Source organism: Eleutherodactylus coqui, chromosome 5 (genome assembly GCF_035609145.1).
Source record: "Eleutherodactylus coqui strain aEleCoq1 chromosome 5, aEleCoq1.hap1, whole genome shotgun sequence".
NCBI lineage: Eukaryota > Metazoa > Chordata > Amphibia > Anura > Eleutherodactylidae > Eleutherodactylus > Eleutherodactylus coqui.
The window spans coordinates 133,350,844-133,375,049 of NC_089841.1; the positions used below are offsets into that span (position 1 = coordinate 133,350,844).

General features: G+C 42.9%; 1 protein-coding gene across 2 annotated transcripts; it reads right to left on the reverse strand.

Annotated features, from left to right (window-relative positions):
* Positions 1-196: 196 nt before the first annotated feature.
* TCN2 (transcobalamin 2) lies at positions 197-24,003 on the reverse strand. 2 transcript variants are annotated; one of them, XM_066603185.1, is made up of 10 exons: positions 23,872-24,003; positions 14,342-14,411; positions 12,622-12,811; positions 10,830-10,984; positions 8,575-8,730; positions 7,363-7,538; positions 4,580-4,757; positions 3,465-3,645; positions 2,716-2,819; positions 197-2,228 (listed from the first exon to the last, which is right to left on the reverse strand). In XM_066603185.1, the coding sequence occupies exons 2-10, from the start codon at positions 14,406-14,408 to the stop codon at positions 2,167-2,169; spliced, it is 1,269 nt and encodes a 422-aa protein (XP_066459282.1). In that variant the 5' UTR covers positions 14,409-14,411; positions 23,872-24,003; the 3' UTR covers positions 197-2,166. The 2 variants fall into 2 exon arrangements, with proteins under 2 accessions (XP_066459282.1, XP_066459281.1); XM_066603184.1 differs by having other exon boundaries at positions 23,791-23,904.
* Between the last annotated feature and the right edge of the window lie 203 nt (positions 24,004-24,206).

Sequence of the window (24,206 nt, forward strand, 5' to 3'; positions counted from 1 at the left end):
GGACGACTTTTCTGAACAGGGGGAGGTTTAAGCTTTGGGTACACAATTGGGGGGGGGGGGAATCAGTTGGTACAAGATATATGTTTGCAAAGTCACTAAACTATTTTACATAAGATTCCGTAGACATATTAGTGTGATGTACAGGTGTGAGGTTTCAAACACAGTTACTACATAAAACAGATGGATTCCCAGGATGTGTGATTTCTCAAACATGACATTGTTTATTTAAATTTAGTTTGTTAAGTATCTTGTTACATTAATTATGACGGTATAAATATAACCAGTGTTCGCCAAGCCAATTATAGTTCGGTTTACGGAAATTGGAATGTAGCACTTTCACAGTTAGACCAGTTTTAGACCGCTAGAATGTGGCCACAATTTAGCAGCTGTATTACATCCACAACATCTAGACTTTCCGCAGCTAACTTCAACTAAACTAATATCACCATAAAGTTCTATGGGGACGTCCAGGTATTGTGGCCACATTACAGCTGTCTAAACCCAGTCTTACACATATTGTACAGTTGCTAACACTTCATAAAACCCTGGAGTAGGCAAAACAAAGTAACTGTAAGATTACGTCACTGTTAGGATGATAACCAGCAGACTGGTGCCTGTAATTATAACTTGTATTATCAGGTACTCAGTTATTTGGAAGCCAAATAGGCTGGAAATATTTTGATTTTGTCACAAAAAGTCAGAGACATCATTATCAAATACTAATGACGATCTGTCCATCCGTGCGCGAGTGAGTTTGTGAGTGACTTACATGCTCCGCCCCGATCACATGATGATGACATCACCACAGGTCCTGTACGCACATGGCTCCTGTCTGTCTAGCTGTTAGTTAGTATTCCATAGCAACTGAGGCCGCAGGGAGTTTGTAGTCCACCTGTAATCTGCACAAGGATGCAGGACCTTTGATGATGTCACTGTCATGTGATCAGGGGCAGAGCATGTAAGTCATTCACTTGGGATGAACGTCACCGTCGTGTAATCAGGAGCGGAGCATGACGGGGACGTCATCACAGATCCTTCATCTCCAGTGCTGTGCTGCTTCTGATCCCTGTTGTATGGAATCAATTATGTAGTAGTGCCGTCTGTGTGACATGCATGTAGCAGAGCTGTGTGGCGAATTGCGCCACCAGAAACACTGCTACTATAATTTCCTAATTATTACTAGTATAATTATATCAACCATCATGATACTGTTACAGGGCTGCCATAGGGGTATCTGGATCCTTTCATTATTTATGCAGCAATATTACTGTATAGCATTGTTATTAGAATACTATGTATATATGTGGTCAATGTATGGTAGCAGTTTTGAACACTGAATGGTAGCATTTCAATTGTTTGGCACTGTATAGCAGTTACTTAAGAAACAGCATGGAAGTGTTGTCAGGCCAATGTACGGCAGCTATTTGGGCACGATACTGTATGGCACTTATAATTATACACTGTATGCCATATGGGGGGCACCACCAGAAGGTACCACATGAGGCATCATTCAATGTAAAGTCAGTACTGTACAGCCTGTAGTACATTTTGTTAAATTGTAAAATGCATTCATACATTCAGAAAAACATGAAAAGTACATGAAACTAACAAAAATTCCTAATTATATGAACTATCATAGAAATGTATTCAACATTTCCAGTTTGGCACTGGCTGGGTAAATGTGCTGCAAAACAGGCTTTTTAATAAAGGCAACTTAAACATACTAACATTAAGAATCCATGTCTTAAATGCATTGTTTTGTTACAATTATGATTTTTACACCTTTATGCTTTCGTGAAACATGATCATCACTATATTCAAAAAGCACCATTTTAAAACTTCCAGACATTTTACAACCATCCATCATCATCATCGTAAAATGATTAAGATTCACAAAAAGTATGTTTTTAAAGCCTTAAAGCCCTGAGTATTGTGTCTGAAGTACAGTTCATTTAAGTGAACCTTGATTTAATGTGTATTCCCACTAATTTTACTGTAATGATTCAGGAGATAACAATTTTTAGGTTATTTAATAAAATGATTTAACAAATATTGAAAAAAGTTTTGAATGTGTGAAGAATCTAGACAATAAAAGAAACATGTCTGTTTTATATCAAACAATAACTAAGCTTGTTAGTGGTCTTGAATTTTTGAACTCTTCATTACTCAGAAGCTTCCAAGTCGAAGGATGATCGTCTCACGGTCGTCTGGCCTATAATCAGCGATACCTAAAAAATAACACAGATACAGTCAGTGAAAAAACGTGTGATAATGAGAATGGTAATACAGAGGCATGCTCATCTGATACAGAAGGTAGAAGAACATCTTGAATCCTCCACAAGATCACCCAGGAGTCTCATTTATTCCATGGTCCTACCATAGTGTCCTCAATAGTGGAAATTGCAAACACTCGAAAAGCAATGCATTAGAGTAGGGGCTGTTGTGCATCCAAAATTGTATTGCATTGACCCGTTTTTAGATGTGCCTAATATTTTCCAATTCTACCTTTCTATACCTACGCATAAAAAATATCTGATGGGGCAAATTCTTTAGATTCCATGAAAGTTGAGCACCCACGGTCATGTATATGAAGAACCTAAATTACTAGAACGTGTATTTTCTAGGACTGCTTTGTAATATAAATCAATTTTAATTTCTGAGAGAATAAACTTATTAATTCAACAAAGCTAATAATAATAGACTCTGTGGACTTACCTTGTGCCAAGGAAATATTTGGCCCCTTCAGAAGCTGCCAGTAACCTGCCACTTTATTCACTGTGGTGAGGTAAGGTCCATACAATGTATCTTTGATTTCAAACCTATAGGAAAATAATGTATAATTAATGTAATATGTGATGGGATAGCACAGCCAGACATCTGGAACAAAACACAGGCAAATGTGTATTTCGGGATTGCTTCTTAAGCACTAGAGATTTCAGACTGCTGAAAAGGCTGATTTAGATCATTTACTACCAACTGTTGACGTGTTTTATTAACATGAAGTACTAAAGCAGTAGCCAAGTAAGTAGAACTAATGTTTCTGATATTGGTTACTCTAGAGAACAATCTGCATCCCAAATTCAAGGTGAAGCATCTGTCAATCTATTGATTTTACTTCCTTGTTCTTCTTTCCTCTAGGCCGCTCTAGAGGAGGCAATGGCTAAAAACCCCCATCTCAATGTCAGGTAGTCCATTGAAATTCATAAACAAGGATTTTCCTTCACTGCTGCAGCCGTTCAGATAGTGTTACAAAGTGATCAGACTTAATGATCAGTTGTATGCAAAAATTTCCAGTTAATGAATTGGTCAGTCCTATGCCATCAAAATTGTACTTTCACTAGTTCTTGGTTGCTTACATACCCAACCCTGGTGCACGTCTGTATACTATAACAATTATTTATGAACTGCAGATAAGAGACTACACAAAAGTAACTCAAACACAGTTCATATTCTTGGGGACTTACGAAAACTCAGAATTTTGCTTTTGAGCCGTCTTCAGAATATCTAGAACTGAGGAACGTGATGGGACCTCAATTAGCTTGTTGAAATTCTGTCCTTCTACAACCAGACGGATTTGGTAAAATTCTTCCCCGACAACAACAAGATCATGGACAGTGGGTGAGCTGGGGATTAGTAAAGGACTGTCTAAAGAGAGAAAATGAGTAATGTTGGTTAATATTGTTTAAGTTCAGAGACTGGCAATTTAGTCAAGACTGGTAATACCAAACAATAGTCATATAGAGCATTCATTTTAGTTATAGATTAAGTGAACGCCAAACCATGTATTGTTCACCTAGTTTTAACGGTTTTGTTAAAATTTGACCTCCAAAATGCCAATCTTTGTCTGTAAGGGGCACTAAGGGTACTCGGCATGTCACTGTATTAAATGGTGCCCACTCCTGTGGGCATAACAATCATCAATTGCCTCAGTAGCTAGACCTGCAGTGATCAGCTAATTGCTGGGCAGCTTCAATCTGAACTTCAGGGCTCTTTCACATGAGCATAGGCGATTTTTGGTTGGCCGTGTCAGAGCCACAGTGCGACCAAAAATCACGTGAACGAGAGGCAGCCATGACCAAGTCACAACTGCATCTCCCGTTTGTGTGCCCGTTCAGACGGCCCCGGGTACCGTCGGGCGGGGGGAGACAATTTAGCTCTGCTAAATTGCCTCCCCCTTTCCGGTAAGCTTTGCAACTAACTCCTGCCCTGTCCCGCCTCCTCCCATTGTAGACGCGATGCTAAACTTCCTCCCAACTCCCTTCTCCAGCAGCTCCCATAGGAGTCTATGAAAGCCACCGTCGTATTCCAGCTGAAAGATAGTTCCTGAACTATCTTTTCTGGCCAGTGTAAAAACGCCCGACCGGAATGCACACCATATATGCCATCTTTGCCGGACGGACATTTTTACGTAGCGGGAATACGCCCATCTGAACTGATGCATTGTAAACCCATGCATCAGATGAGCAGCGTATATTGGCTGGCTGTGAAAGCGCAGCCGATATACGCTCGTGTGAAACAGCCCTCAAGTTGAGGCAGCCCCTTCACTTTAGTCAATCATATCAAGCAACTGTTCACTTACTTATGTTTTCACACTCCACGTTAGCCACATCTAGATAGGATTTGTGGAACAACACAGGCATTAGCTGGGACATCATCATTGGGTTCGAGAACTTCCCTTCTTTTATTCCATCCATCAGGACAGTTATTGCTTTGGAACAGGTATCTTTGTCTTTTCTGCCACCCAGCGCTGAGAGAAACTAATAAAGAAGAGGCAAAGAAGGTTTAATAGTGTTGTTTCCATATAAGCACAATTCCCTATAAGTAGGGTGGTCCAAAACTGCAAGCACTAAAAAATGTGACTTGCAAGTAATAGTCCTGCAGTATGAAGACCTCATGAGCTGCATCTCAATAATAAATTGATCTAAAAGAAGTAGTGTAGCTAGGTTTTTCTGCCCCTGGGACAAAGATACAGTTTGCCGCTATTATTGTATCTTGACACCACCGGAAGCTAGGGGTTTGACAGAAGGAACGCACCCTCTCACACCCCTAGCTGCTAATAGGGTCTAGCGTGGAAGGTTCTAGCTGCACACTGTGGATTGATGAGTGCCAGCGCTGCAGTCTTAGGCTGAAGGTTCCTTCGCTTGTTAGCCTTACATGACTACTTGTAATTGTTGCCATTGTACCGCTGTAACATGTCAGCATTTACATGTAATAAAATAAGGGTAACAAGTGAAGTAACCCTCTGCCTAACCCTCCAGGGGTAAATCAATGCAGCCGCTGCAGCATGTGTGCTCCGTCCGGCCCAGCATTTCACGCATACTTACAACCCATCCGCCACCTCCAGGTTCCCTGACGTCCCCTGTCGTCCCCTGTCGCACGACTCCGTCCTGGCTGGCACCTCATGCCTCCATCGGGCCCTGCAGCTGCGTGCTCCGTGCCGCCGCTGCCCTCTGTGCTCCGTCACACCGGCGGCCGCCTCTGTACTCCCTAATGGCGGACGCCTGTGTCATCCCTGACCGCTCCTTCCCAGCTGACAGGTGACAAGGAAAGTCCCTTCTGTGGCGCCGCCGGGGAATGCACTTGCACCTGGGGCTGTGCGGATGCAGCGGCGGCACCCGCTCTTTGCCTTGTGTAAAGAAGTTTAGTGGGCTTGCAGGACCTGCCACCGAAGAAGCACTGCAGCCAATCACGTTGAGGGGGCGTCACCCCCTGTCAATCTTGACTCCATCAGGAATTCCTGGTGGCGTCAAGATACAATAATACCCAGTTTGCCCCCCACCGCCAGCGAATCAATAAATTAATGTAACGTAGTTTTTTATATTATTGTTTTCCTCCTACATTGTAGGGTCTGGACCTGGACATCTGACGGTAAAGCCCCACAGAGTAGCTTTTGGGAAGTTGTGTTACAGCTGAAAAATGTCCATAACATCATGTTGGTACAGCTTGTAAAATGATTGTTATTGGCCATGCGGATTTGCACATAAAGCTGTTTACCTACAAAACTGTGCAGCCATTTGATAATCAAATTGAAACCGCATCAAACAGTATCCCAGCACAGTTCTTGGCTAACTATAGCCATACCGCTTTGAGCTTTACGTTAAGGGGTGTAGCTAAAGGCTCAGGGATCCTGGTGCAAAAAATTAGTTTGGGGCTCCTGTGCACAACTTCTTTTCATGGCTGCTGGTGACATTCTGTATGTAACTTTCAGCTGCATCGCTGGGTCTCTTAGGCGGTTCACGCTAGATACATTTAAATGAAAATTCACAACAGAAATTCGCGTTGCGGCTGCAGATTTCTGACACGGATTTGTGTTTACGGATCTGTCTATGGATTTAGCAAAGTCAAAGGAGAAAATCTGTGTACGATTTTCTGATGCAGTATCCTGTCAATAAGTGACATGTCACCTCTTTTTCTTCTGCAAGTGGATTTCGTTGCCAAGTGCAGAAAACTTCTGAGCCGTATACATGATAGCATGGATTCCATTAAAAATAAGGAGAGTTTGGATTTGTATTTTACATGTAGTAGGAGCAGATTTTACGTCAAATGCGCGGTGAATAATGCAATGTGAGCACAGGCGTATTTTTGGACCATATTAAGCGTATATTTTTTATACGGACAATATAAACCCCATTGATTTGTATTGGATAATTCATGCACGGTAAAAAAAAAAAATCAAGAAGAATTGCAGCATGCCGTATTTTGCAGGGTTTCGTGCGTGTGTGAGAAAAAACAAGCAGTGAATAGGTGCTTAAAATGAAAACACCAAATACACATATATATACATGCAGTAAAAATGTCGCACATTTCAAGGACTAAAATTGCATACGCCATGTGAATGAGCCCTTAACTTGGTCTTAAAGTGAGCCATTGGTGCAGCACTAGCAGACAGAGGTGTTACTAGGGTCTTAACACATTAGGGACGCAATCCCCAATAGTTATGTTCTCCTTTGTTCGCCCAAACAGTAATAATCCCCTTTGTGCCCCCCACAGTGATAGGATCCTGCTATGTGCCCCTTCCACAATAATGGTGTCCTCCCACAGTGTTAGTTCTTTCTTACCTGCTTATGAGGGGATCTTTATTTCCTGTAGTGTAGAAAAGACTAAAAGACCTTCGCCCAACAGCACAGCCTGGCTTCTGGCTCTTTCTATTCATATGACTGATCACATGCTTATAACATCATTAAAGGTACTTCAGTCTTTCTCCACTCTCTTGCAGCAATCAGCCGATTGCCTCTTTTGACTGTAGGCTGTGCGCCCCCCTCTCATTGCACCCGGGGCACATGCCCCCTGGCCCCTCTATCTACGCCACTGAATTCATTTGCCTACCCACCCCTATTGAAACTACTGTATTTGTAGACTTACTTGCACAGCAAGAGGGGTGCTGTAAAGGTTTCCTAATTCCCCTTCAGTGTTCTGGGATGCCATTATTTTGTCTTTTATACTTTTAACTGATTTTTTCATATGCAGGACCAGCTCTCGGGGATAATTATTAAACCTCTTCACACACAACAGTGCTATTCCAGCCATGGCTTCTGTGTCTGCAATAGAAAAAATGAAGGGATGACACTACACATTTATAATACATTGTTTAATATTATAGCAGCGTTTCATATATGGTGTTCTTCATATGCAATCCATCAAACTCTGCTACCAGAAGCTCGAAAAATCAATTTCTCTTACCTTTGCACCAATCATTCCAAGCCTTAGAAGGAGGAACGACCCTATGGGTAACACAATAGTGTGCTCACATTGGACTGACAGTACACTTGGCATACGGAGGTATATTTGGGAAAAGTCCTGATGAAATTAGCAGCTATTGAAATTTGTCATCTTATATAAAAGCTGAACCAAAAAAATGAAATGTTTGAGCAATCCCAATGTATTGTACATTGACATACTTTAGAAAACTGAACAGCTCTGTAAACACATTTTCAGCTCTATTACTTCCATTACCATACTACTGTGCAGCAACAAAAAAGACGTAATGTCCTTGAAGCAGATGTATTGTACTTAAGTCCTAATATAGAACCCGCCTTTGGATAATATGCCAAAAGAATTAGGGGGTGTATGCCTCTTAACCCTTTCCAATCCAATTTGTATCCTGGTTTTCCTACGGGGCTTACTCTTTTTCTGCCATTATACAATGGCGCTATATTCTGGCTAAAACCAGTACTGCATGAGGTGACACGTTGGATAGGCTCCGACAGCAGAGAGGCTGGCAATATACAGTAAGAGAACCCCGACGGATGTCTTCCAACATTGGAGCTGTACAGCCTTAAATTCTAATGTCTTCAGGCGTCAGGCAGTGGATTGGAAAAGGTTAATATATTAGGTGCATCTTGGGCTGTCCCTGCACCAAAAACTGAAATCTGCTCCAGTTGTGAGCCGACGTAAATTAAAACAAAATAGCCATGTGCAAGAATTTGCAACCTTAGTGCACCAGATATCTTGTGTAGGTAAAAAGTTAAATCCCCTCACCCGCCAGCCCCCGCCACCAACTTGTGTCCAATAAGTGTTTCTTAAAATCTTGCGACAGAACACATATTTCCATTAGATAAGTTCCTTCTCTCTTACCTATGGAGACAGTTCCTCCATGTCCAAACTTGTTTTGTTCTTCAGCAAGAATGAGCTTGTTGACCACATGCCTGTCAACAAACTTGTCATTGACACACATAGCTAGAATTCCCAGGCTATATTGGTAGTAGTTCGAAAGTGGTTTGCCGTTAAGTGCTATATATAGAGAAAAACATCATAATGTTGGGTTATCAATGGTTTTGTAGAACGGCACTTTTTATTCAGACGTATTAGTACATTTTCATGCACAAAGTGGTTCAGTTTTTAATGGCATCTCCTGTAAATTTGCTTCTTTTATGGTTTTGTTGCATAACCTAATTACACTTCAGTTTATGAATTACATACCAGTTTATAGAACAGATAACTAGACTTTATCCTTCATGGTTCTTTCATGATAATTTGAACAGGTTCAACTACTACCATCTTAAACTGCTGCTTTGGTAAGGTATGCCAGACTAGTGTGAACCAAGAGTTTTGACTTACAGCATTTGCTGTTGGCTAAATGCTCGTCTGGCTTATTTCACCCAACTCGACCAAGCATACATGTTGATTTCAGTAGGAAAAAAGGGCATTAGCAGCACTCGTCCCCAACAGGAACATAAGCGTGGTGAAATCTAGTATTCTTTCAAATGAACCCTCCAAAATCATCGGGTTCAGCTGGCTTTTAACCAGTGTGTATAGCTTTACTGCTAGATCTCAGATTTTTGCCCAATCTATTTCTTATTGTTAAGTGATGAACAATGATATCGGCCAACGAAGTTCATACACATTAGATGAACACGGGCTGAACTCACCAGTTGTTTTGCGTCGTCAACCATCTAATGTCTATGATGGTTTACTAAATTTCTCCTGACAGCACATGTTGATGGAAAGAACATGTTATGCTGCCATGTTTACACAGGACGAGACTCTCGCAATTCTCGTTTGCTTAAGAGAATGAGCTGGTGACATCACCAGCTCATTCGCACTCGGGCCGCCTCTTTAGACGGTGTTCTTGTTCAATTTCAGCTGGCATAAAAATCAGTGTGTTCTCGTGCACTAACTGTTCAGAGTTTTACCTTCCTATGTGAAACACTGAACGATCAGTGTACAAACCAGCGCTGATTTTTATGCCACCTGAAACTGAATGACGAGCAAGAACCACAAGATTCATCGTTCTGTTCTTGGCTGTGTTTAAACTTAACAATTATCATTCAGTTTCGCTCATTTGAACTATTTTCTGAATGATAACTGGCCACCTTCAAAAAGTTTCTATCTGCCAGGGGGTTAATTAAGAACAAATGCACGCACAGCCAATCATGTGTTAGGTTTTGCTGCTGGGATCTGTAGTACTATGGGTTTCCAGGAGCACACCTTCATAGTTGTGGGATAATTGAGCTGGCTGGGTGTGGAATTTCTTCAGCCAGCCAATCCCCCAGGGAAATACCAGCTCCTTTGGCTAGAGTATGCTAGTCATTTTACTCAGTTTACTCATTCGGTGTTATTCCCACTCAGAGCTGTGTTGTTGCATGTTAGTTTGAAGAATTTCTCTCCTTCCCTGAGGACGGTCTGGACCCCTGTAGTCCCCATCTGCATCTTACGCAGACCCGTCTCCCTTTCCCTTTCACAGGTGCGGCCTCCAGGCATCTGATGTTATGTATGGTCAAATGGGTGATTCCTGACACTTTTTCCACTTGGTGCAAGGACACTTGGACTAGCTATGGTTTACTACTAGCTTTATGCATGTACGTTCTGAGTGAGTTTTCTGTTCTGTTTGGTTTGCATTACCTGGTGTATGGATGTGAACAGCGATGTGCAGGTGGCCAGACATGTGGTGCATGAACAGTCGTGTTCTGTGTGTGTGAACAGAGTCGTATTCTGTGTTTGGTGCATCTCTCCAGGCTTTTAATCAGGGATAGCCAGGTTCCAGATGAAGACAGTGGGGCCGTCCTTATTAGAGCACCTTCCCCGCTTTTCGGCAGGAGTGCTCCACTTCCCCTGATTAGTAGGGGACAGGTGTCCTATCTTTGCCTGGAGTGGTGTAATGTGCACTTGGAGATACTGTGAGAGTGTTTGCAGTATTATCAAGATATTTGTAACACATTTCTACACCGGTTCTCCTTGTGCCACTTTCATGTGTATGTTTGCATTTTGATGTGATCGATGTGATAAATACTGTAAGTAATAACAAATCATCTTGATGATCAGCTATATAATTATGTATGCAGCATCAGATATACAGTAAAGGAAAGGACTCAAACATGATAGATAATTACCTATATTTTCTTTTTCTTTGTGAAGGTGGTATTTCATATGTGTAATTAACCTGTTTCTTACAGATGGGTTTTTGTCATCACAAGAAACCTTCTGTGCCATCAGTTGAAGGGCTAGTAGTCCTGTTTTTGGCTCACCTTCTTTGATACCCAATCTACTATATTTATAAAGAACAACATGTTCAGTGAGCAGAAGGTCAACAAAATAATCCACAAGTCATCTCAAATAAGATAGCTGAATAAAAATGATCATGGACATAACTCCTTTAGGCCGCCTGCAGACGTCTGGGTCGGATCCAGCTGTGAGAATTCTCGCAGTGGGACCCGTCCCGCGCCCCTGCAAGGACCAGCGCATACTCACCTGCTTCCGCGGCTCCGGCTGTTTGATGCACGCGCAGACCGGAGCCGGCGGCCGGGGAATGAGATTTATGTGCGGGGCCCCGCACAGAAATAGAGCATGCCGCGATTTGTTTGCCGCGTGACATTTAGTGCAGACAAATCATGGCCGTCTGCCATAGGATTGCTAATGCAATCCTATGGCAGCTTCCACGGGCGGAAATTCTGTGGGAAATCCTGCCGCGGAATTTCCGCCCGTGTGCAGGAGGCCTTAGGCTATGCTTACGTTGTCAGAAGTCTCCGTTGTAGATTCTGTCACTTCTGATGAGAAGAACAGGGAAGCATGCGGTGATATTTTTGCCATCAATGCAAAAGAACAGGATGGTCCACATTATAGGTCAACGGGGTCTGTAGGTCGTTATTGGAGTCTATGTTTATTGCGTGACAAATCCTGCACTGGGATGTGGTTTCCATTTATGATGGAAACCAAAACGCAGATATAAACAGAGCCTTAGGCAGTCGAATGGTGCCTCTCGCTGATAGATGCTCCTTCATACAAGATATGCCTGGTGACAGATTTCCTTTGAAGGGAGTCTGTCAGCTTGAACATCCTGTCTAAACTGAACAGTCCAATGGGCGGAGCTATCAGTGATTGACAGCTGTTTATGACTGTACATACATTAGTAGTTGTCAATCACTGACAGCTCCGCCCAGTGGACTGTTCAGCTCAGAATGAGCAGAAATATAAATAAATAATTTACAAGTTACACTGAATCTTTCCCCATAACATTATATATCAACCTGCTCAGCTACTCCTGCTCTATAACATGATGCCTGCAGTTTGGACAACATGTTTGAGCTGACAAATTCCCTTTATGTGATGTGTAACACAAAAAGGAACACATGGAGAAAAAGACCACTCTAGTGTGTCTATTGTGTGGACCTAAATTTTGGTAAAAGATTGCATTTTTCACCATTACATGGGTATAAAGCACACAAAAAAATAAGGGTCTCAATTACATGGAGCATTAATCCTCCTGCTTCCCCTGAGGGTAATTTTTGTAACCCTACTGTGATGATAGGAAGCACTTCAAAGGAAAAAAATATTGGAAGTTATTTATGCAATTTTCTAACTATTTTAAAGTGGCGACAAATTCAGAGATTTTTGAGAAGTAAAAAGGTTACATTTAAATATAAAGAAGTAACAATATCAAAAAAGTAGGAACCATTAATCAAATATCAACCTTTGTTTGCAGACAGCGCTTCAAATGAATACATTCTCATAGTCTAAAGAAAAGTAAAGTTTCAAGGGGCTTTTATTTAGCTTTGTCATACTCTGCTTCATTAAATTCTGACTGTAAGGTTAGGAAATTGACACCAATACAGTATTTGTGATCTTCTAGCTCAATAGCAATCTGTATGTATCCAAATGCCAATCTAAAAAGCTCATATATGGTACCTGGCAGAAATGGCCTCAATTGAAGTTTTCAGCTTCCGGAAGTATTCCTTCTCTTTTTCCACATTATGATCTCCAGAAAGACGAAGTCCAACATAGACACTGGGATTTGCATCGTTGGAAGTGTCGAGTGTTGTTCTCAATAGCTTAAGATTCAATGACTTAACTAAATGTGTATTTCCTTCTGGAATGTCTTCAAAAATAAAACAAAAATCGCAAATGTGCCAGAAATGTCAACAATAATGTATACTATACAACCTACACTAATATATTGAAACATGGGCTTTCCCACAATCAACAGGTGATAAATGGTAAATCTCTGGGGGTTCCACTCATCACTATTAAAGTATAGTGATGAGTGGAACTATTAAACTAGTAAAGTGCTCCTTAGAACAACTGCAGTGAAGAAAAGTTGGTATGGAGCAGTTGCCGAACATAATCGCCTCACCATACATGCTTTATGGGAGTTAAAAGGGTTTTCCCACTGAAGACATTAAAGTCTGATAAATGTCTATTTAGACATTTAAATGTCTGAGAGTGTTGTGGTCCCAGTAATCACCAGAACAGTACACTCTGAATACCCCATGTGAATGGAGAAGTAGTGTACATGAGAGTTCCATCACCCCATTCATTTCTAGCCCTGTGGATAGGGGATAAATGTCTTTAGTTGGAAAACCCCTTAAAAAAAAACAGCTGATCACCTAAGTGTTCTACTTGATAGATCTAGCATTTATCAGCTGTCCTGTGAGTAGATGAAAAACGTTGATTCTGGAAAAAAACCTTTTCGGCTTGATGCCATTCTTACAAGCGCTTTAGTGACATATTTTATTTTGTAATAGGTAAAACATTTTTTTTTCTAGTCTTATACAAGTCCTATAACAAAACCATCAAAAAAACACCAGAAAAAAAAAGAAAAATAAAACACACACAGAGCACGATGGGTTTAGAAAAAATGCCACAAACCGCCAAAACACAACCCAAAAAGAATGTGTATGCAGACATTTTAATATTTTGCTACTTTAAAGTAAGGTGGCTGGGGATGGTAGGGACCTATGGAAACAGTGTAGCACAGCGAGCTTTGCGGTTTCTGCATCTCCAGAGTTATGGAAACAGTGTAGCTCATTGTTTCCTTAACCCCTATTGAACTTTATGAGAGTTACATAAACAGAGTAGTGCAGCCCGACTTTCATGACATTTCCATAGGATAAGCCATAAAAAGCCTCATAGATGTGGGTCCCACTCCTGGCACCCATTCCTATCCCTAGTTCTGCCCCCAGTGCCCAAAACTTTGGAGCAGATAGTTCTGTCTGTATTGCAGCGAACAGGGTTGGTACTGAAGGCACAGCTCCCATTGAATTTAATTGGAGCTGTGCCTTCAACACCAACCTGGCAATGTCAGCAGCGCAATCTGTCTCCTGCGTTGTCCACAGTGACAGCAGGTCCATGGCACAGCTGATTGGTGGGGATCCATGCCGATCACGTATTGATGACCCACCACAGACAATTCCTTTAATTATTCTGCAATTGCTTTATGTGCAACGCTAACCTCAAGCCAAAAATGAAAACTGTACTCCCGAGTCCTTATGTGCAGTAACTGTATGCAGTCTTTTTCTTGTAAGCTGATGTTGCTGATATGAGGTAACAGTCACTTGGTCATGTTAACTATAATGAGGATAACATCTTCAGGAAAATGTGTTTTTCTTTATATAAGAATTTTACTCACCGCATAACCTCACTGGTACAATAAGGGCTTGTACCAAAATGACCAGGACTTGCCAGTTTACAGCCATTATCTGTAAAGGAAACCAATATTGTGTCAATAGAACATTCTATTACAAAGAACTCCATCATATTTGTTCAGTCTGTTTAGAGACTTTCTGGGACCCCCGACACAAGAGCAGACTATATGTGCAGCCTGTACAAACTAAAAGAAAGAAGATCTACCACCCCTATAAAAGCAATTGCAGTTCTTCCTAGCGTCTACTAGATGTAAGGGACTGTTGACTATTTTCTTGTGATAAATCAGAGAAATTGTTACACTAGTGAAAAATTTGTTGCAGAATTAATAGAACTGAGCTTTACGACAAGAAAGTTGTTCATGACAAATTAATGTTGGACTGAAAGGGGCCCAAGTATTGTTCCTGCACAAGGGCCCTCATCTGCCCATATCCAGCCCTGCCCTAACATGATAATTTGAACCTCACTTCTACAGGCGCTAACCTGCAGCAAGACAAATCACAGCTTGTGCAGTGCACCACATCTAATTTTTCAGGATTTTTGTGCCATCTGCATACACTATGAATCTGTGACTTGTCTACAATAAGGAGTCAATACCTAGTACAGTATACTCGTATAATACTGTATTCTTGATGGTGGTCTAGAAGTCCATTCTGAGTAATCTGAGTGATCTAGAATAGCTGAGTGGTTAAAAGGGTATTCTGGGACTTTTACTATTGATGCAGTATCCTTAAGAAAGGTCATCAATAGTTGATCAGCAGGGGTGCGATCAACTGGTAGTCAGAGCTGGAAGTGAAATAGGAAACATTGCTCCCCTTAATTTTAATGGGTGTGAAGCCATCTATTACATTTCTGGCCCTGACCACTAATGATGATGTACCTCCTGCGGCACTGATAGTAGGCCAGACGATCTGCTGATTGCTAAGGATCCAGAGTGGCGGAACTACGCTGATCAACTATTAAAAGTCCCAGAATACTTTTATTATGAAATCCCTGGCGGATTTTAGTGATTTACATTTTAGTGGGTAATATACTTTTTTTTACAGGCATGGAGGTTTGTCCAAATGTTCATTAGCTGGATTATCAGGCCATGTAAAAGCGACATCTATTATGTTTTCGCCATTAAGCACTAAAACTACTTTTGCAAAAATTGTCACTACTGCTAATGATAATAAATTGAAAAACATTTAATTATCAAACTGCTTTTTGTCAGATTATCAGACATTGTGAGTTAAAATGTACTTGTAAGGGCAGGCTCACACGAGCGTATGGTATATATATAAGCAATTACACTTAATAATGTAAGCCTAACACGACAATCATCCCTAACCCTAACCCTTGATGGCAGGCAAAAATCACTACAGACGACCGCAGCGGGAATTAAAGTTTACGGCCGGGAAAGAGCCCGACAGAACACGCACAGCAGGAGCTGCAACACCAGGGAAGGCCCATTGAGTGTGACATGCACAGCGGCGACTGGGAGCCAGGACAGCTTTTCACCAGCAGCGAGGCTGGGAGATTGCACAGGAGAAAGCTGGGACAGCGTTAGCAGTGACAGGAGGGAGCTGGAACAGCGGTGGACACAGCGGTAGCAGCAGCGGGGAAGGGCCAGCCCATGGAGTGTGACATGCACAGCGGAGGGCCGGGAGCCAGGATAGCTTTTTACCAGTAGCGAGGCTGGGAGCCAGCACAGGAGAGAGCTGGAACAGGGGTGGACATAGCGGGACAGGAGTCCGCCGTGTAGTGTCTACTTCAAGGATACCGAGTGAGTGTCAGCGGAGTGTTGTGTCCCCCTCCGGAGTTATTCAGACTCCTGGAGGGTGTGTGTCCAGAAATCATACAGATACCTTAGACTGTAGGCAGGTGTCATCCCTTGTTCTCCTCCCTGACCGCTCTACTGAAGAGCTGTCTTTCCTGCACGTGGGAGTAAGCTGTATTGTCTTCAAGTATACAGTAAAGTTCACCGGTCACTGTCTGTTCCCAGTGATTGAGTGTTCAAGGTCAATTCGTGTGTGTGGACTCTCTTTATTCTACCGCCAGAGAATCAACGGTGTGAAGGAACAGTGGCGTCATGCATGACAACTCATCTAGTCCACTACACTTATTCAGGTAACAGCCATCTGGCGTTGCCTAGATGAGGCCTGGCGGTGCCTTGGCTGAGGTTCTGTGCATTCCTCCGGTAAAGCCACCATGACAAGTGACACCTCAACCCCTGCCAGCTCCTAAGCGTGGGCCCCGTATCTCGGTCGTTGTGGGGCACCATAGTTTGATCTGCAGACTGTAATTATTAGTGGGTCAATATATATATATGGCTTCTGTATACAGGTGGGCAGAGCACTTTTTTTTTATTCACTATTTAAACTCACAAGAGAGGTGTCTACATTGAAACTTGTCCCGCTGGATTGCTACTACATTATGAATGGGAATCTGACTTGATCAATTGAGCTGTGGACAGATAGGGACATCCCTGCATTAGGCTTCATGTCCACGGCCGTATCGGTGAGATGCTGCAGGTCTCCCCGCAGTGCTTTTCTAATATTTGTAAATAGCGGGTCTGTCGGCAGAGACCATGTATAGCTGCGAGTGTACTGCGCCCGCCCACGTAACACACACACAGACATGCACAGCATGACTCTTTTTTCCTTATAATTCCCTGCTCTGTTTCATAGCAGGGTTGCGTATGAAATGCCACCCATGCACAATGTATTACATATGGACAGCGTTGCATATGTTGCCTATACAAATGTATAGAGCTCACGCTGCATGGTATGCCAAGAAATAGCGCATGCTACGATCTACTTCTCGTGCGTATCGATACGCAGTATCCACACGCACATGTACACAGATCAATGAAAGTCCATTGACTTTCATTGACTCCACTCCCCACGTATCACGCGACCGTGCACGACACGTGTAATACTCAGTGAAAAAATGCCCCTGAACATGAGCCCTTAACATATTTGATGCTCTTTTTTCAAAGAGGGCCACATCAACCTTTTGGTTGCCTTCAAAGGGCTGATTGTAATTGTAAGACTGTTTAGTAATACTGTCCTTAAAATAGTGAAATCACAGCAGCACTGACAAGTTTACCACTTCAGTGCGAGGTGAGAAAAGAATGGTCCAAAAGTATCAGTCCCATGCAAAAAGAAATGAGCAGCATGAAGAGTGCTTCAGTTAAAACGTATCCATCTCTATGCTCCTTTATTTCTCCATAAATACAGCACGACGTTTCGACCCGCGCAGCAGCAGTTTCATTGGACGCCTGCATCACATGACCTAGCCATATATAACAGGCACAGTGTAACCAGCGACCAGTTTACAGTGGAGCACAGGACAGAGAAACTGCATCACATTTATATGTCTATATAACACATGGTCTGTGGTCAGGGCCAGATATTCTACAGAGAATATATTGATGCTAGTGTGAAAGCTTGTATTCTGGGTTACATTGGAGGGACCAGAGAAAGAAGCTTCATCGTGTTTATATGCCTATGGAATACGTAGCCTGTTGTTAATAGGGACAGATATTTTCCAAAGGATATATTGCTGCTGGGTGTTAACGCTTGTATACCAGCAGAGAACTTAAATAGGTTCTACTGGAGGGAGCAGAGAAAAAAGTTGCATCTTGTTTATATGCCTATACCAAATGTGGTCTGTACATTGGAAGAGAGTATATGTCTGCTGCTGTCAATGTATAGCAGCAAAGCAGAACAGCAAACTACACTTCGGCAAAGGGAATCTTGCTGTTGCAACAGTGCTGAGATCGCTGCCAGATTGACTAAGTCTGGTGCAGGTTTTAGACTTGGTTCTGCACTTTCTAGCTCAGTAGGTGTGATGTAATGTAGTCACATCTACATAGTATGTAAGGCTGAATGAAGACAATGTCCATCTAGTCCAGCCTGTCTATTCTCCTGTGTTGATCCAGAGGAAGGCAAAAAACCCCAAGGGCAGAAACCAATTTAGCCCTTTTGGGGAAAAAATTCCTTCCTGACTCCCTAATGGCAATCAGACTGTTCCCTGGATCAACCCCTAATAGTTCCTACCTGCCTGTATACCCGGATTGACAATTAACCTAAGACTTGTATCCTATAATGTCCTTCCTCACCAGAAAGACATCAAGTCCCCTTTTAAACTCCTCTATGGATTTTGCCATCACCACTTCCTCCGGCAGAGAATTCCACAGTCTAACTGCTCTTACAGTAAAGAATCCCCTTCTATGTTGGTGATGAAACCTACTTTCCTCTAATCGTAGCAGATGTCCTCTTGTTACCGTTGCGGTCCTGGGTAATTAGATGGGTATTTACCTGGGCTGGATACTCAGCTGAAGTGCTGTGAATTCCCAGTTGCTCACTGTCTGAGCTGGTAGTAAGTGTCTCCCGTGGACAGCGTGGTCTCCGCTGTGACTTGAACAGGATGACGGTTCCATGTGCTGCGGCTTCACCACCAGCTAAGTGTGGTGTTACCTTTTGTGGTTTCCTTTGTCCTTTATTTTGTTGGCCAAGTAGAATCACTTAGGTCCCAAGAACGAGTGCAGGCAAGCATCTATTGAAGCGATGAGCCTGCTGTGCTAGGCAGGACCCTCTCCCTCATCATCATGTATTTAGGGAAAGACTTCCCGCTTATTTTGTTTATTTAAATTTCTACACTTTGGTCTATTATTGTGCATAATCGCGGGTGCAGGTCCAGCACGTCATTTGCAGATGTAACACTTGCAGTTCTCATCTCAGCCTCATCCTACTCCCTCTTCTGCTTCTGTTGCTGTCTCTTCCTCCATCTCCCTCCCTGTTCATGCAGCAGCCTCTGAGCACAGAGAGGCAGTTTTGTGTAAGGGTAGTAGCATGTCAACTTCAGGCCTCCTGTCTGCGACAATAGACAACTGGTCTGCAGGCTTCAGAACCAGGAGTGGAAAGCAGAGAGCAGACATTGAGCCGCCACCATCACCACCTTTACCAAAATTGACATCTATCCCATATTCCAGGGTATCCCAGGTCAGCAGCCAACCCTCTATTCCTTAGCTATGCGAACGTAAAAAAAAATACCACCCCAACCATCCACAAGCACAAAGCGTGAACACAAGCACTGCACTGCTGCTTGCAATTGAAATGCTGCCCTTCAGGCTAGTGGACACAGACACCTTCCACAATGTGATGCTCCATGCTAATCCAAAGTACTAGCTGCCATTTCTTTGCCCAAAAAACTATCCTGTGAGGAATATAATTTCCCTGGTTTTGAAGAACGCTGCAAGTAGCAGGGTGCACCTGACCATTATATTCTTAACAGCATACTGGGTCAACGTCCTGCAACTGGGGCGTGAAGCAAAAAGTGGTGGCCCATATTTAATGGCAACTCCAACAGTTGTGGGACATTCAACAACAAGTTGCCTGTCCCCTCCTCACCTCCTTCTCCCAAAACGACAATTTTCTCAAGAAAACAAACACCGACTGCACACTGGTAGGAGGACTTGTGTGCTTCTTTTTGACACTGGATATTTAATGTTTAGTTTTGTAAAAATGTCTGTTCCTTTCATGCCATGTTATCTGATTTATTGCCACCAGCATGTAGAACTACTGCATTTTGTACCCGCTATACTTTTGCTATAATTCAAAATATTAAAATATTTGGTTGGAATATACTGTACCTGTGTTTTTATTCCCCATGTAGATCAGTTCAGGTGAGGAATTATATCCATAAACATAGGCGATTACTCTGTAGATTTGACTAGGGTCATACTAGGTAATAAATACAGATGGACGGGTTTCAGCAGAGCACAGAGAAGCGCAGTCAGCAATTGTGAGGGGGAAGCTGAGGCGGAACGTGCAGTATCTGCAATAAACAGCTTTCAACTAAACTAACGTCTAAGTGACCTTTGACATCTTACAATGCACTTATCTGTAAACATGCATGAAACAAGTTGAGTTGCTACAAAAAAGACCTAAATCAACTTGAAGATCCATTGCTAATTGACTGTAAATACAAGTATAATGACCACAGCTAGTGGAGAAGAACCCATAATGTGGTGTAAATGAAGAAAACCATACAGATTTTTCTGAATAGATTCTATGGTATGAAATTAAATGCATAGTTCTTAGAAGGGTCCGCACATACTGTACAGTAGGGGTATAAAACTATGGATGTCTTACTATGGCCCTATATGCCAGAGGCTGTACTGAGCTATAATAAGGGCATATATGCTTTGTGTTGTGAATATATAACCATGACATTTATTTGGCAGCTGTGGATGATAGTTTGCTGTGAGGTACAATGGTTATGGATCTTTGGTGTACATCAATTGTGTCTGCAGTGGGTTTCCTTCTTCCCATCGTTTGTTAAAGAGACTTTATAATTTGTTATGAAAACCATACCTTTCATTATAAGGGCAGCTAACAAACTCCTCTTAGCTTTTTAACCCAATAGCACTATGTGCTCATGGAACCTGATTCACAACACAATTCATCGTACAAGTTAAGTTGCCCCCAGCGGCGCCGATGCTGACACCCTCGCACGGCCGAGAACACTAACAGCGGCGGCGCTGCAATGTAGAAATGCAGTGCCGGCCACAGCCTGTGCCACGGCAGCAAAGGGTGCGCTGGGGAAAAACTTACGACGGACAGCACAGGCATATAACGAAGACTCCATGCCATCGCTAGTCAGCCAATCAGCACCTGTGGGCATCACCTGGCTATCAAAATGCCTACACCTACTCTCCTCCCATACGTCCGTTGTGGACAAGATACACCAGTACCTGTATAGGCATACAGAGGCATATATCATCTATTCCCTCCCATGCTAAAAAAGTATGTTTTCTTTAGCATGGGAGGCAATGGATGATATATGTCACGGTACGCAGGATGCCTCTGCATGGAAAGGCGTAGTTGACTGTACTTTTCTATAGAGTGTAAAGAAAAAAGGTGTACAAAGAAAAAAGGTGTACTGATGTATACGAGCCTGACGGAGACCAAAAGGACATTTTTTTTACCTCTGTCAGGAAAATGGAGCCCTAGGAACATGTTTAGCATATAGGCTTAGTTCTCCATTGGTATCCAATGGTTATGACTAGTATGCTCCACTGTATCACTGGTCAGGCACGCCTAGTGCCTCCAAATGCTGTAATGACGACAGTTTGTACAGTCGTGAATGCACACTTGTTAGTAACTAGCAGTAGGGCATTGCGGGTTTTCCAGTCCCAGGCACCATATTAAATAGCAATGTGGAAATATGAAGTTGGCTGGAAAGTGGCACAGACAGCTCAGAGTTACTGCCGATTTTTTTTTTTTTTTTTTTTTTTTAATGCATGAGGGACCCGCTGACAGACGTTTCCTTAACTCGGACAGCCCCTCTAATTTGCATTCATAACATTAGCATTACTATGCCTATTTCATACAAAGACTCTACTGTTATGTTAACAGGATCATTTACGAATATGCTTTTAATATATAGCACTGTGTATTTATCAACACTATGCATCCTGAATATGTAACTTATCAGAACAAATATAGAGGGTACTTAAAGTCGTCATACAAATTAAAGGGGTATTTACTCTTAACCTATTCAAAGGATAGGTCATTAAGTTGATCAGCGGGGATTTTCTGTTCAGGATCCCCACAGATCGGCTGATCCTCTAACCCGCTGTCAGTGCAGCAGGTCGGGATGACTGCACTGCATCGGTGGTCAGGGCCGTAAGTGTAAGACAGCTTCACTCTCATTGAATGCCAGGAATGCATCTTTAATATAAAGTTGAACAAAATTGAGGAAATCAACCAAAATGATCATACCGTGGATGAAATACAAAGGAGTTGTCCGGTGGTAAACTGTAGTTGGCCTATCTTCAGCATAGGTCATCAATAATAAATTGGTGGGAGTCCATCACTCAAGACCCCTGCGGATCAGCTATTTGCTGGGCCGGTGTGCTTATGCACTTAGTTGATGTCTGCAGGAAGCCGACAGCTCCGTTCCCACTGTAGTAGCCAAGCTAGGTATTACAGGCCAAATTCCCATTCATTTAAAAGGGAAGTTGACCCGCAATACCAAGTCGGTATTCTTGTCGCCACCAGAAGCTAGGGGTTTGACAGGGCATACATAGAGGAACGCCCCTGTCACACCCCTAGGTAGATAGTTTGTGCGGATTACATAGTTAGAGTTGCCAGCACAGTGAGGATGGCGAGCGGGCTCCGCCACCCACCACAGAGGGCGATAGGAAGCCTGAGGAGGAACACCAGCAGCAACGTAGGCCTAGCAACTCCGCTGCCTTTTCACCTAACTTGGCGGCGGCCTCCCGACAGTGACCGACGGCAGCTCTGGCACATCGCTGCTGACAGTGATTCGAGTGTCCCCTTTTGCCGGTGGCGCTGTCATACTGTAACCCCCGCTGCTCGCTGACTACAAACTTACGCTCACGGGTCCTCCTCGTGTTCCTGGCCCGCTGCCTTCTGTAATTGACAAGTGCAACAGGGTCATTCTGTTGGCTCCTGCCCTGCAATCAACAGCGCTGGAATGTCCTCTGCTGCGGCGGTTCGTTTCACTGATCTTTTCCCGTGTCAGTCTCTGTGGTACAGAGGCCGACCAGACATCTGTGCTCCATCCACCTTCACCTGCTGTCACTCACCCCGCTTTCTGTCCCCGCAACTTCCCCTGCGTAGCAGGCGAACAGCAGTTCACAGTGACCGACAGGAGAGTGCTAGCAGTACGGGCCCATTACGTCCCTGCTCCCTCTGCCTCACTGCAGCAGGTGTGGGCGCTACAAGCTGGTAAAACAGCAGCCTCCAGCAGCCAATCAGCAGCTGTGGGTGTTACAAGCTGGTAAAACAGCTTGTCAAACTGGCTACAGCTACTCTCCTGCCAAACTTCCGGTGGCGTCAAAATACAACAATACCTACCAAGTCTTGCCACTGCAGTGAGAATGGAGCTGTCTGCTTCCCGCAGAAATCAGCTCAGTACACAAGCACACTGGCCAAGACAACGGCTTATCGGTCAGAGCTCCCATGCAAATTACGCATCTTGAGAACACGTCATCAATAGTTTACTATTGGACAACCCCTTTAACAAAAAATGAATATTTTAGGTGAATACTGACAGACATTCATTTTGCAGAAAGAAGTCAACCATGTTTAAAATTTCTGTCCAATAGTCCCTAGTATGGTGCAATCATCCATTACACAATTCATTCCATGAAGAAACAGTCCACAGTGAAAGATACAGTATATCGACAATTGCCTGTTGTTACTGAACATGGATAGTCTGAACGAATATAATGACCAACATAGACTAAAATATGCATGTTGTGTCAGTGCAACAATCGTTTACCCGACTATTATTCATTCGAGGACTGTTGAACCATCAAAGTACTTCTATCTAATGAGTGTGGCCACCTTTACAAATGAGATCTAACTAACAATCATTAGTAAACGGTACAGATTGGATATGAATACATGCACTTACCACCATCCTTTAAGAAGAAAAGCCTGAGCTCTTCAGGCTCACAATAATCTGTAACAATACAAGATATCCGCTCAGACTTACCAATTCCTACAACATTGATGCACACTAGAAAGCCCTTTGGATCAGCAAATTGCTGTACCCTGCCTGTTTTCTTGTCTTGCTGGTCACATGACTTCCCCCTTGCAGCCTTCCCACTGAGTAGAGGGAGAGATTTAAGGTGGAACTGGAATTGCAGCACAATACGCGCCACCTACAGTATTCCCTGCTGTTACCTGGCTGCATTCCTCAGGATTCATGTCTCTAGCACAACACAGAAATGTTCAGACCCCTGGATTATAATTCTTGGGTGTCACAAAATGCTGCATAGATTTGGGAGATCTTTTCTGATAATTGGTAGGTGAGGGCAGCCCTACCTT

Coding starts and splice junctions, on each gene's coding strand:
- TCN2 (XM_066603184.1), bottom strand. Junction 7,539..8,574: donor TGGAGGAACTGTCTCCATAG/GTAAGAGAGAAG, acceptor TTTCTATTGCAG/ACACAGAAGCCATGGCTGGA. Junction 2,229..2,715: donor AAATATTTCCTTGGCACAAG/GTAAGTCCACAG, acceptor GTTATTTTTTAG/GTATCGCTGATTATAGGCCA.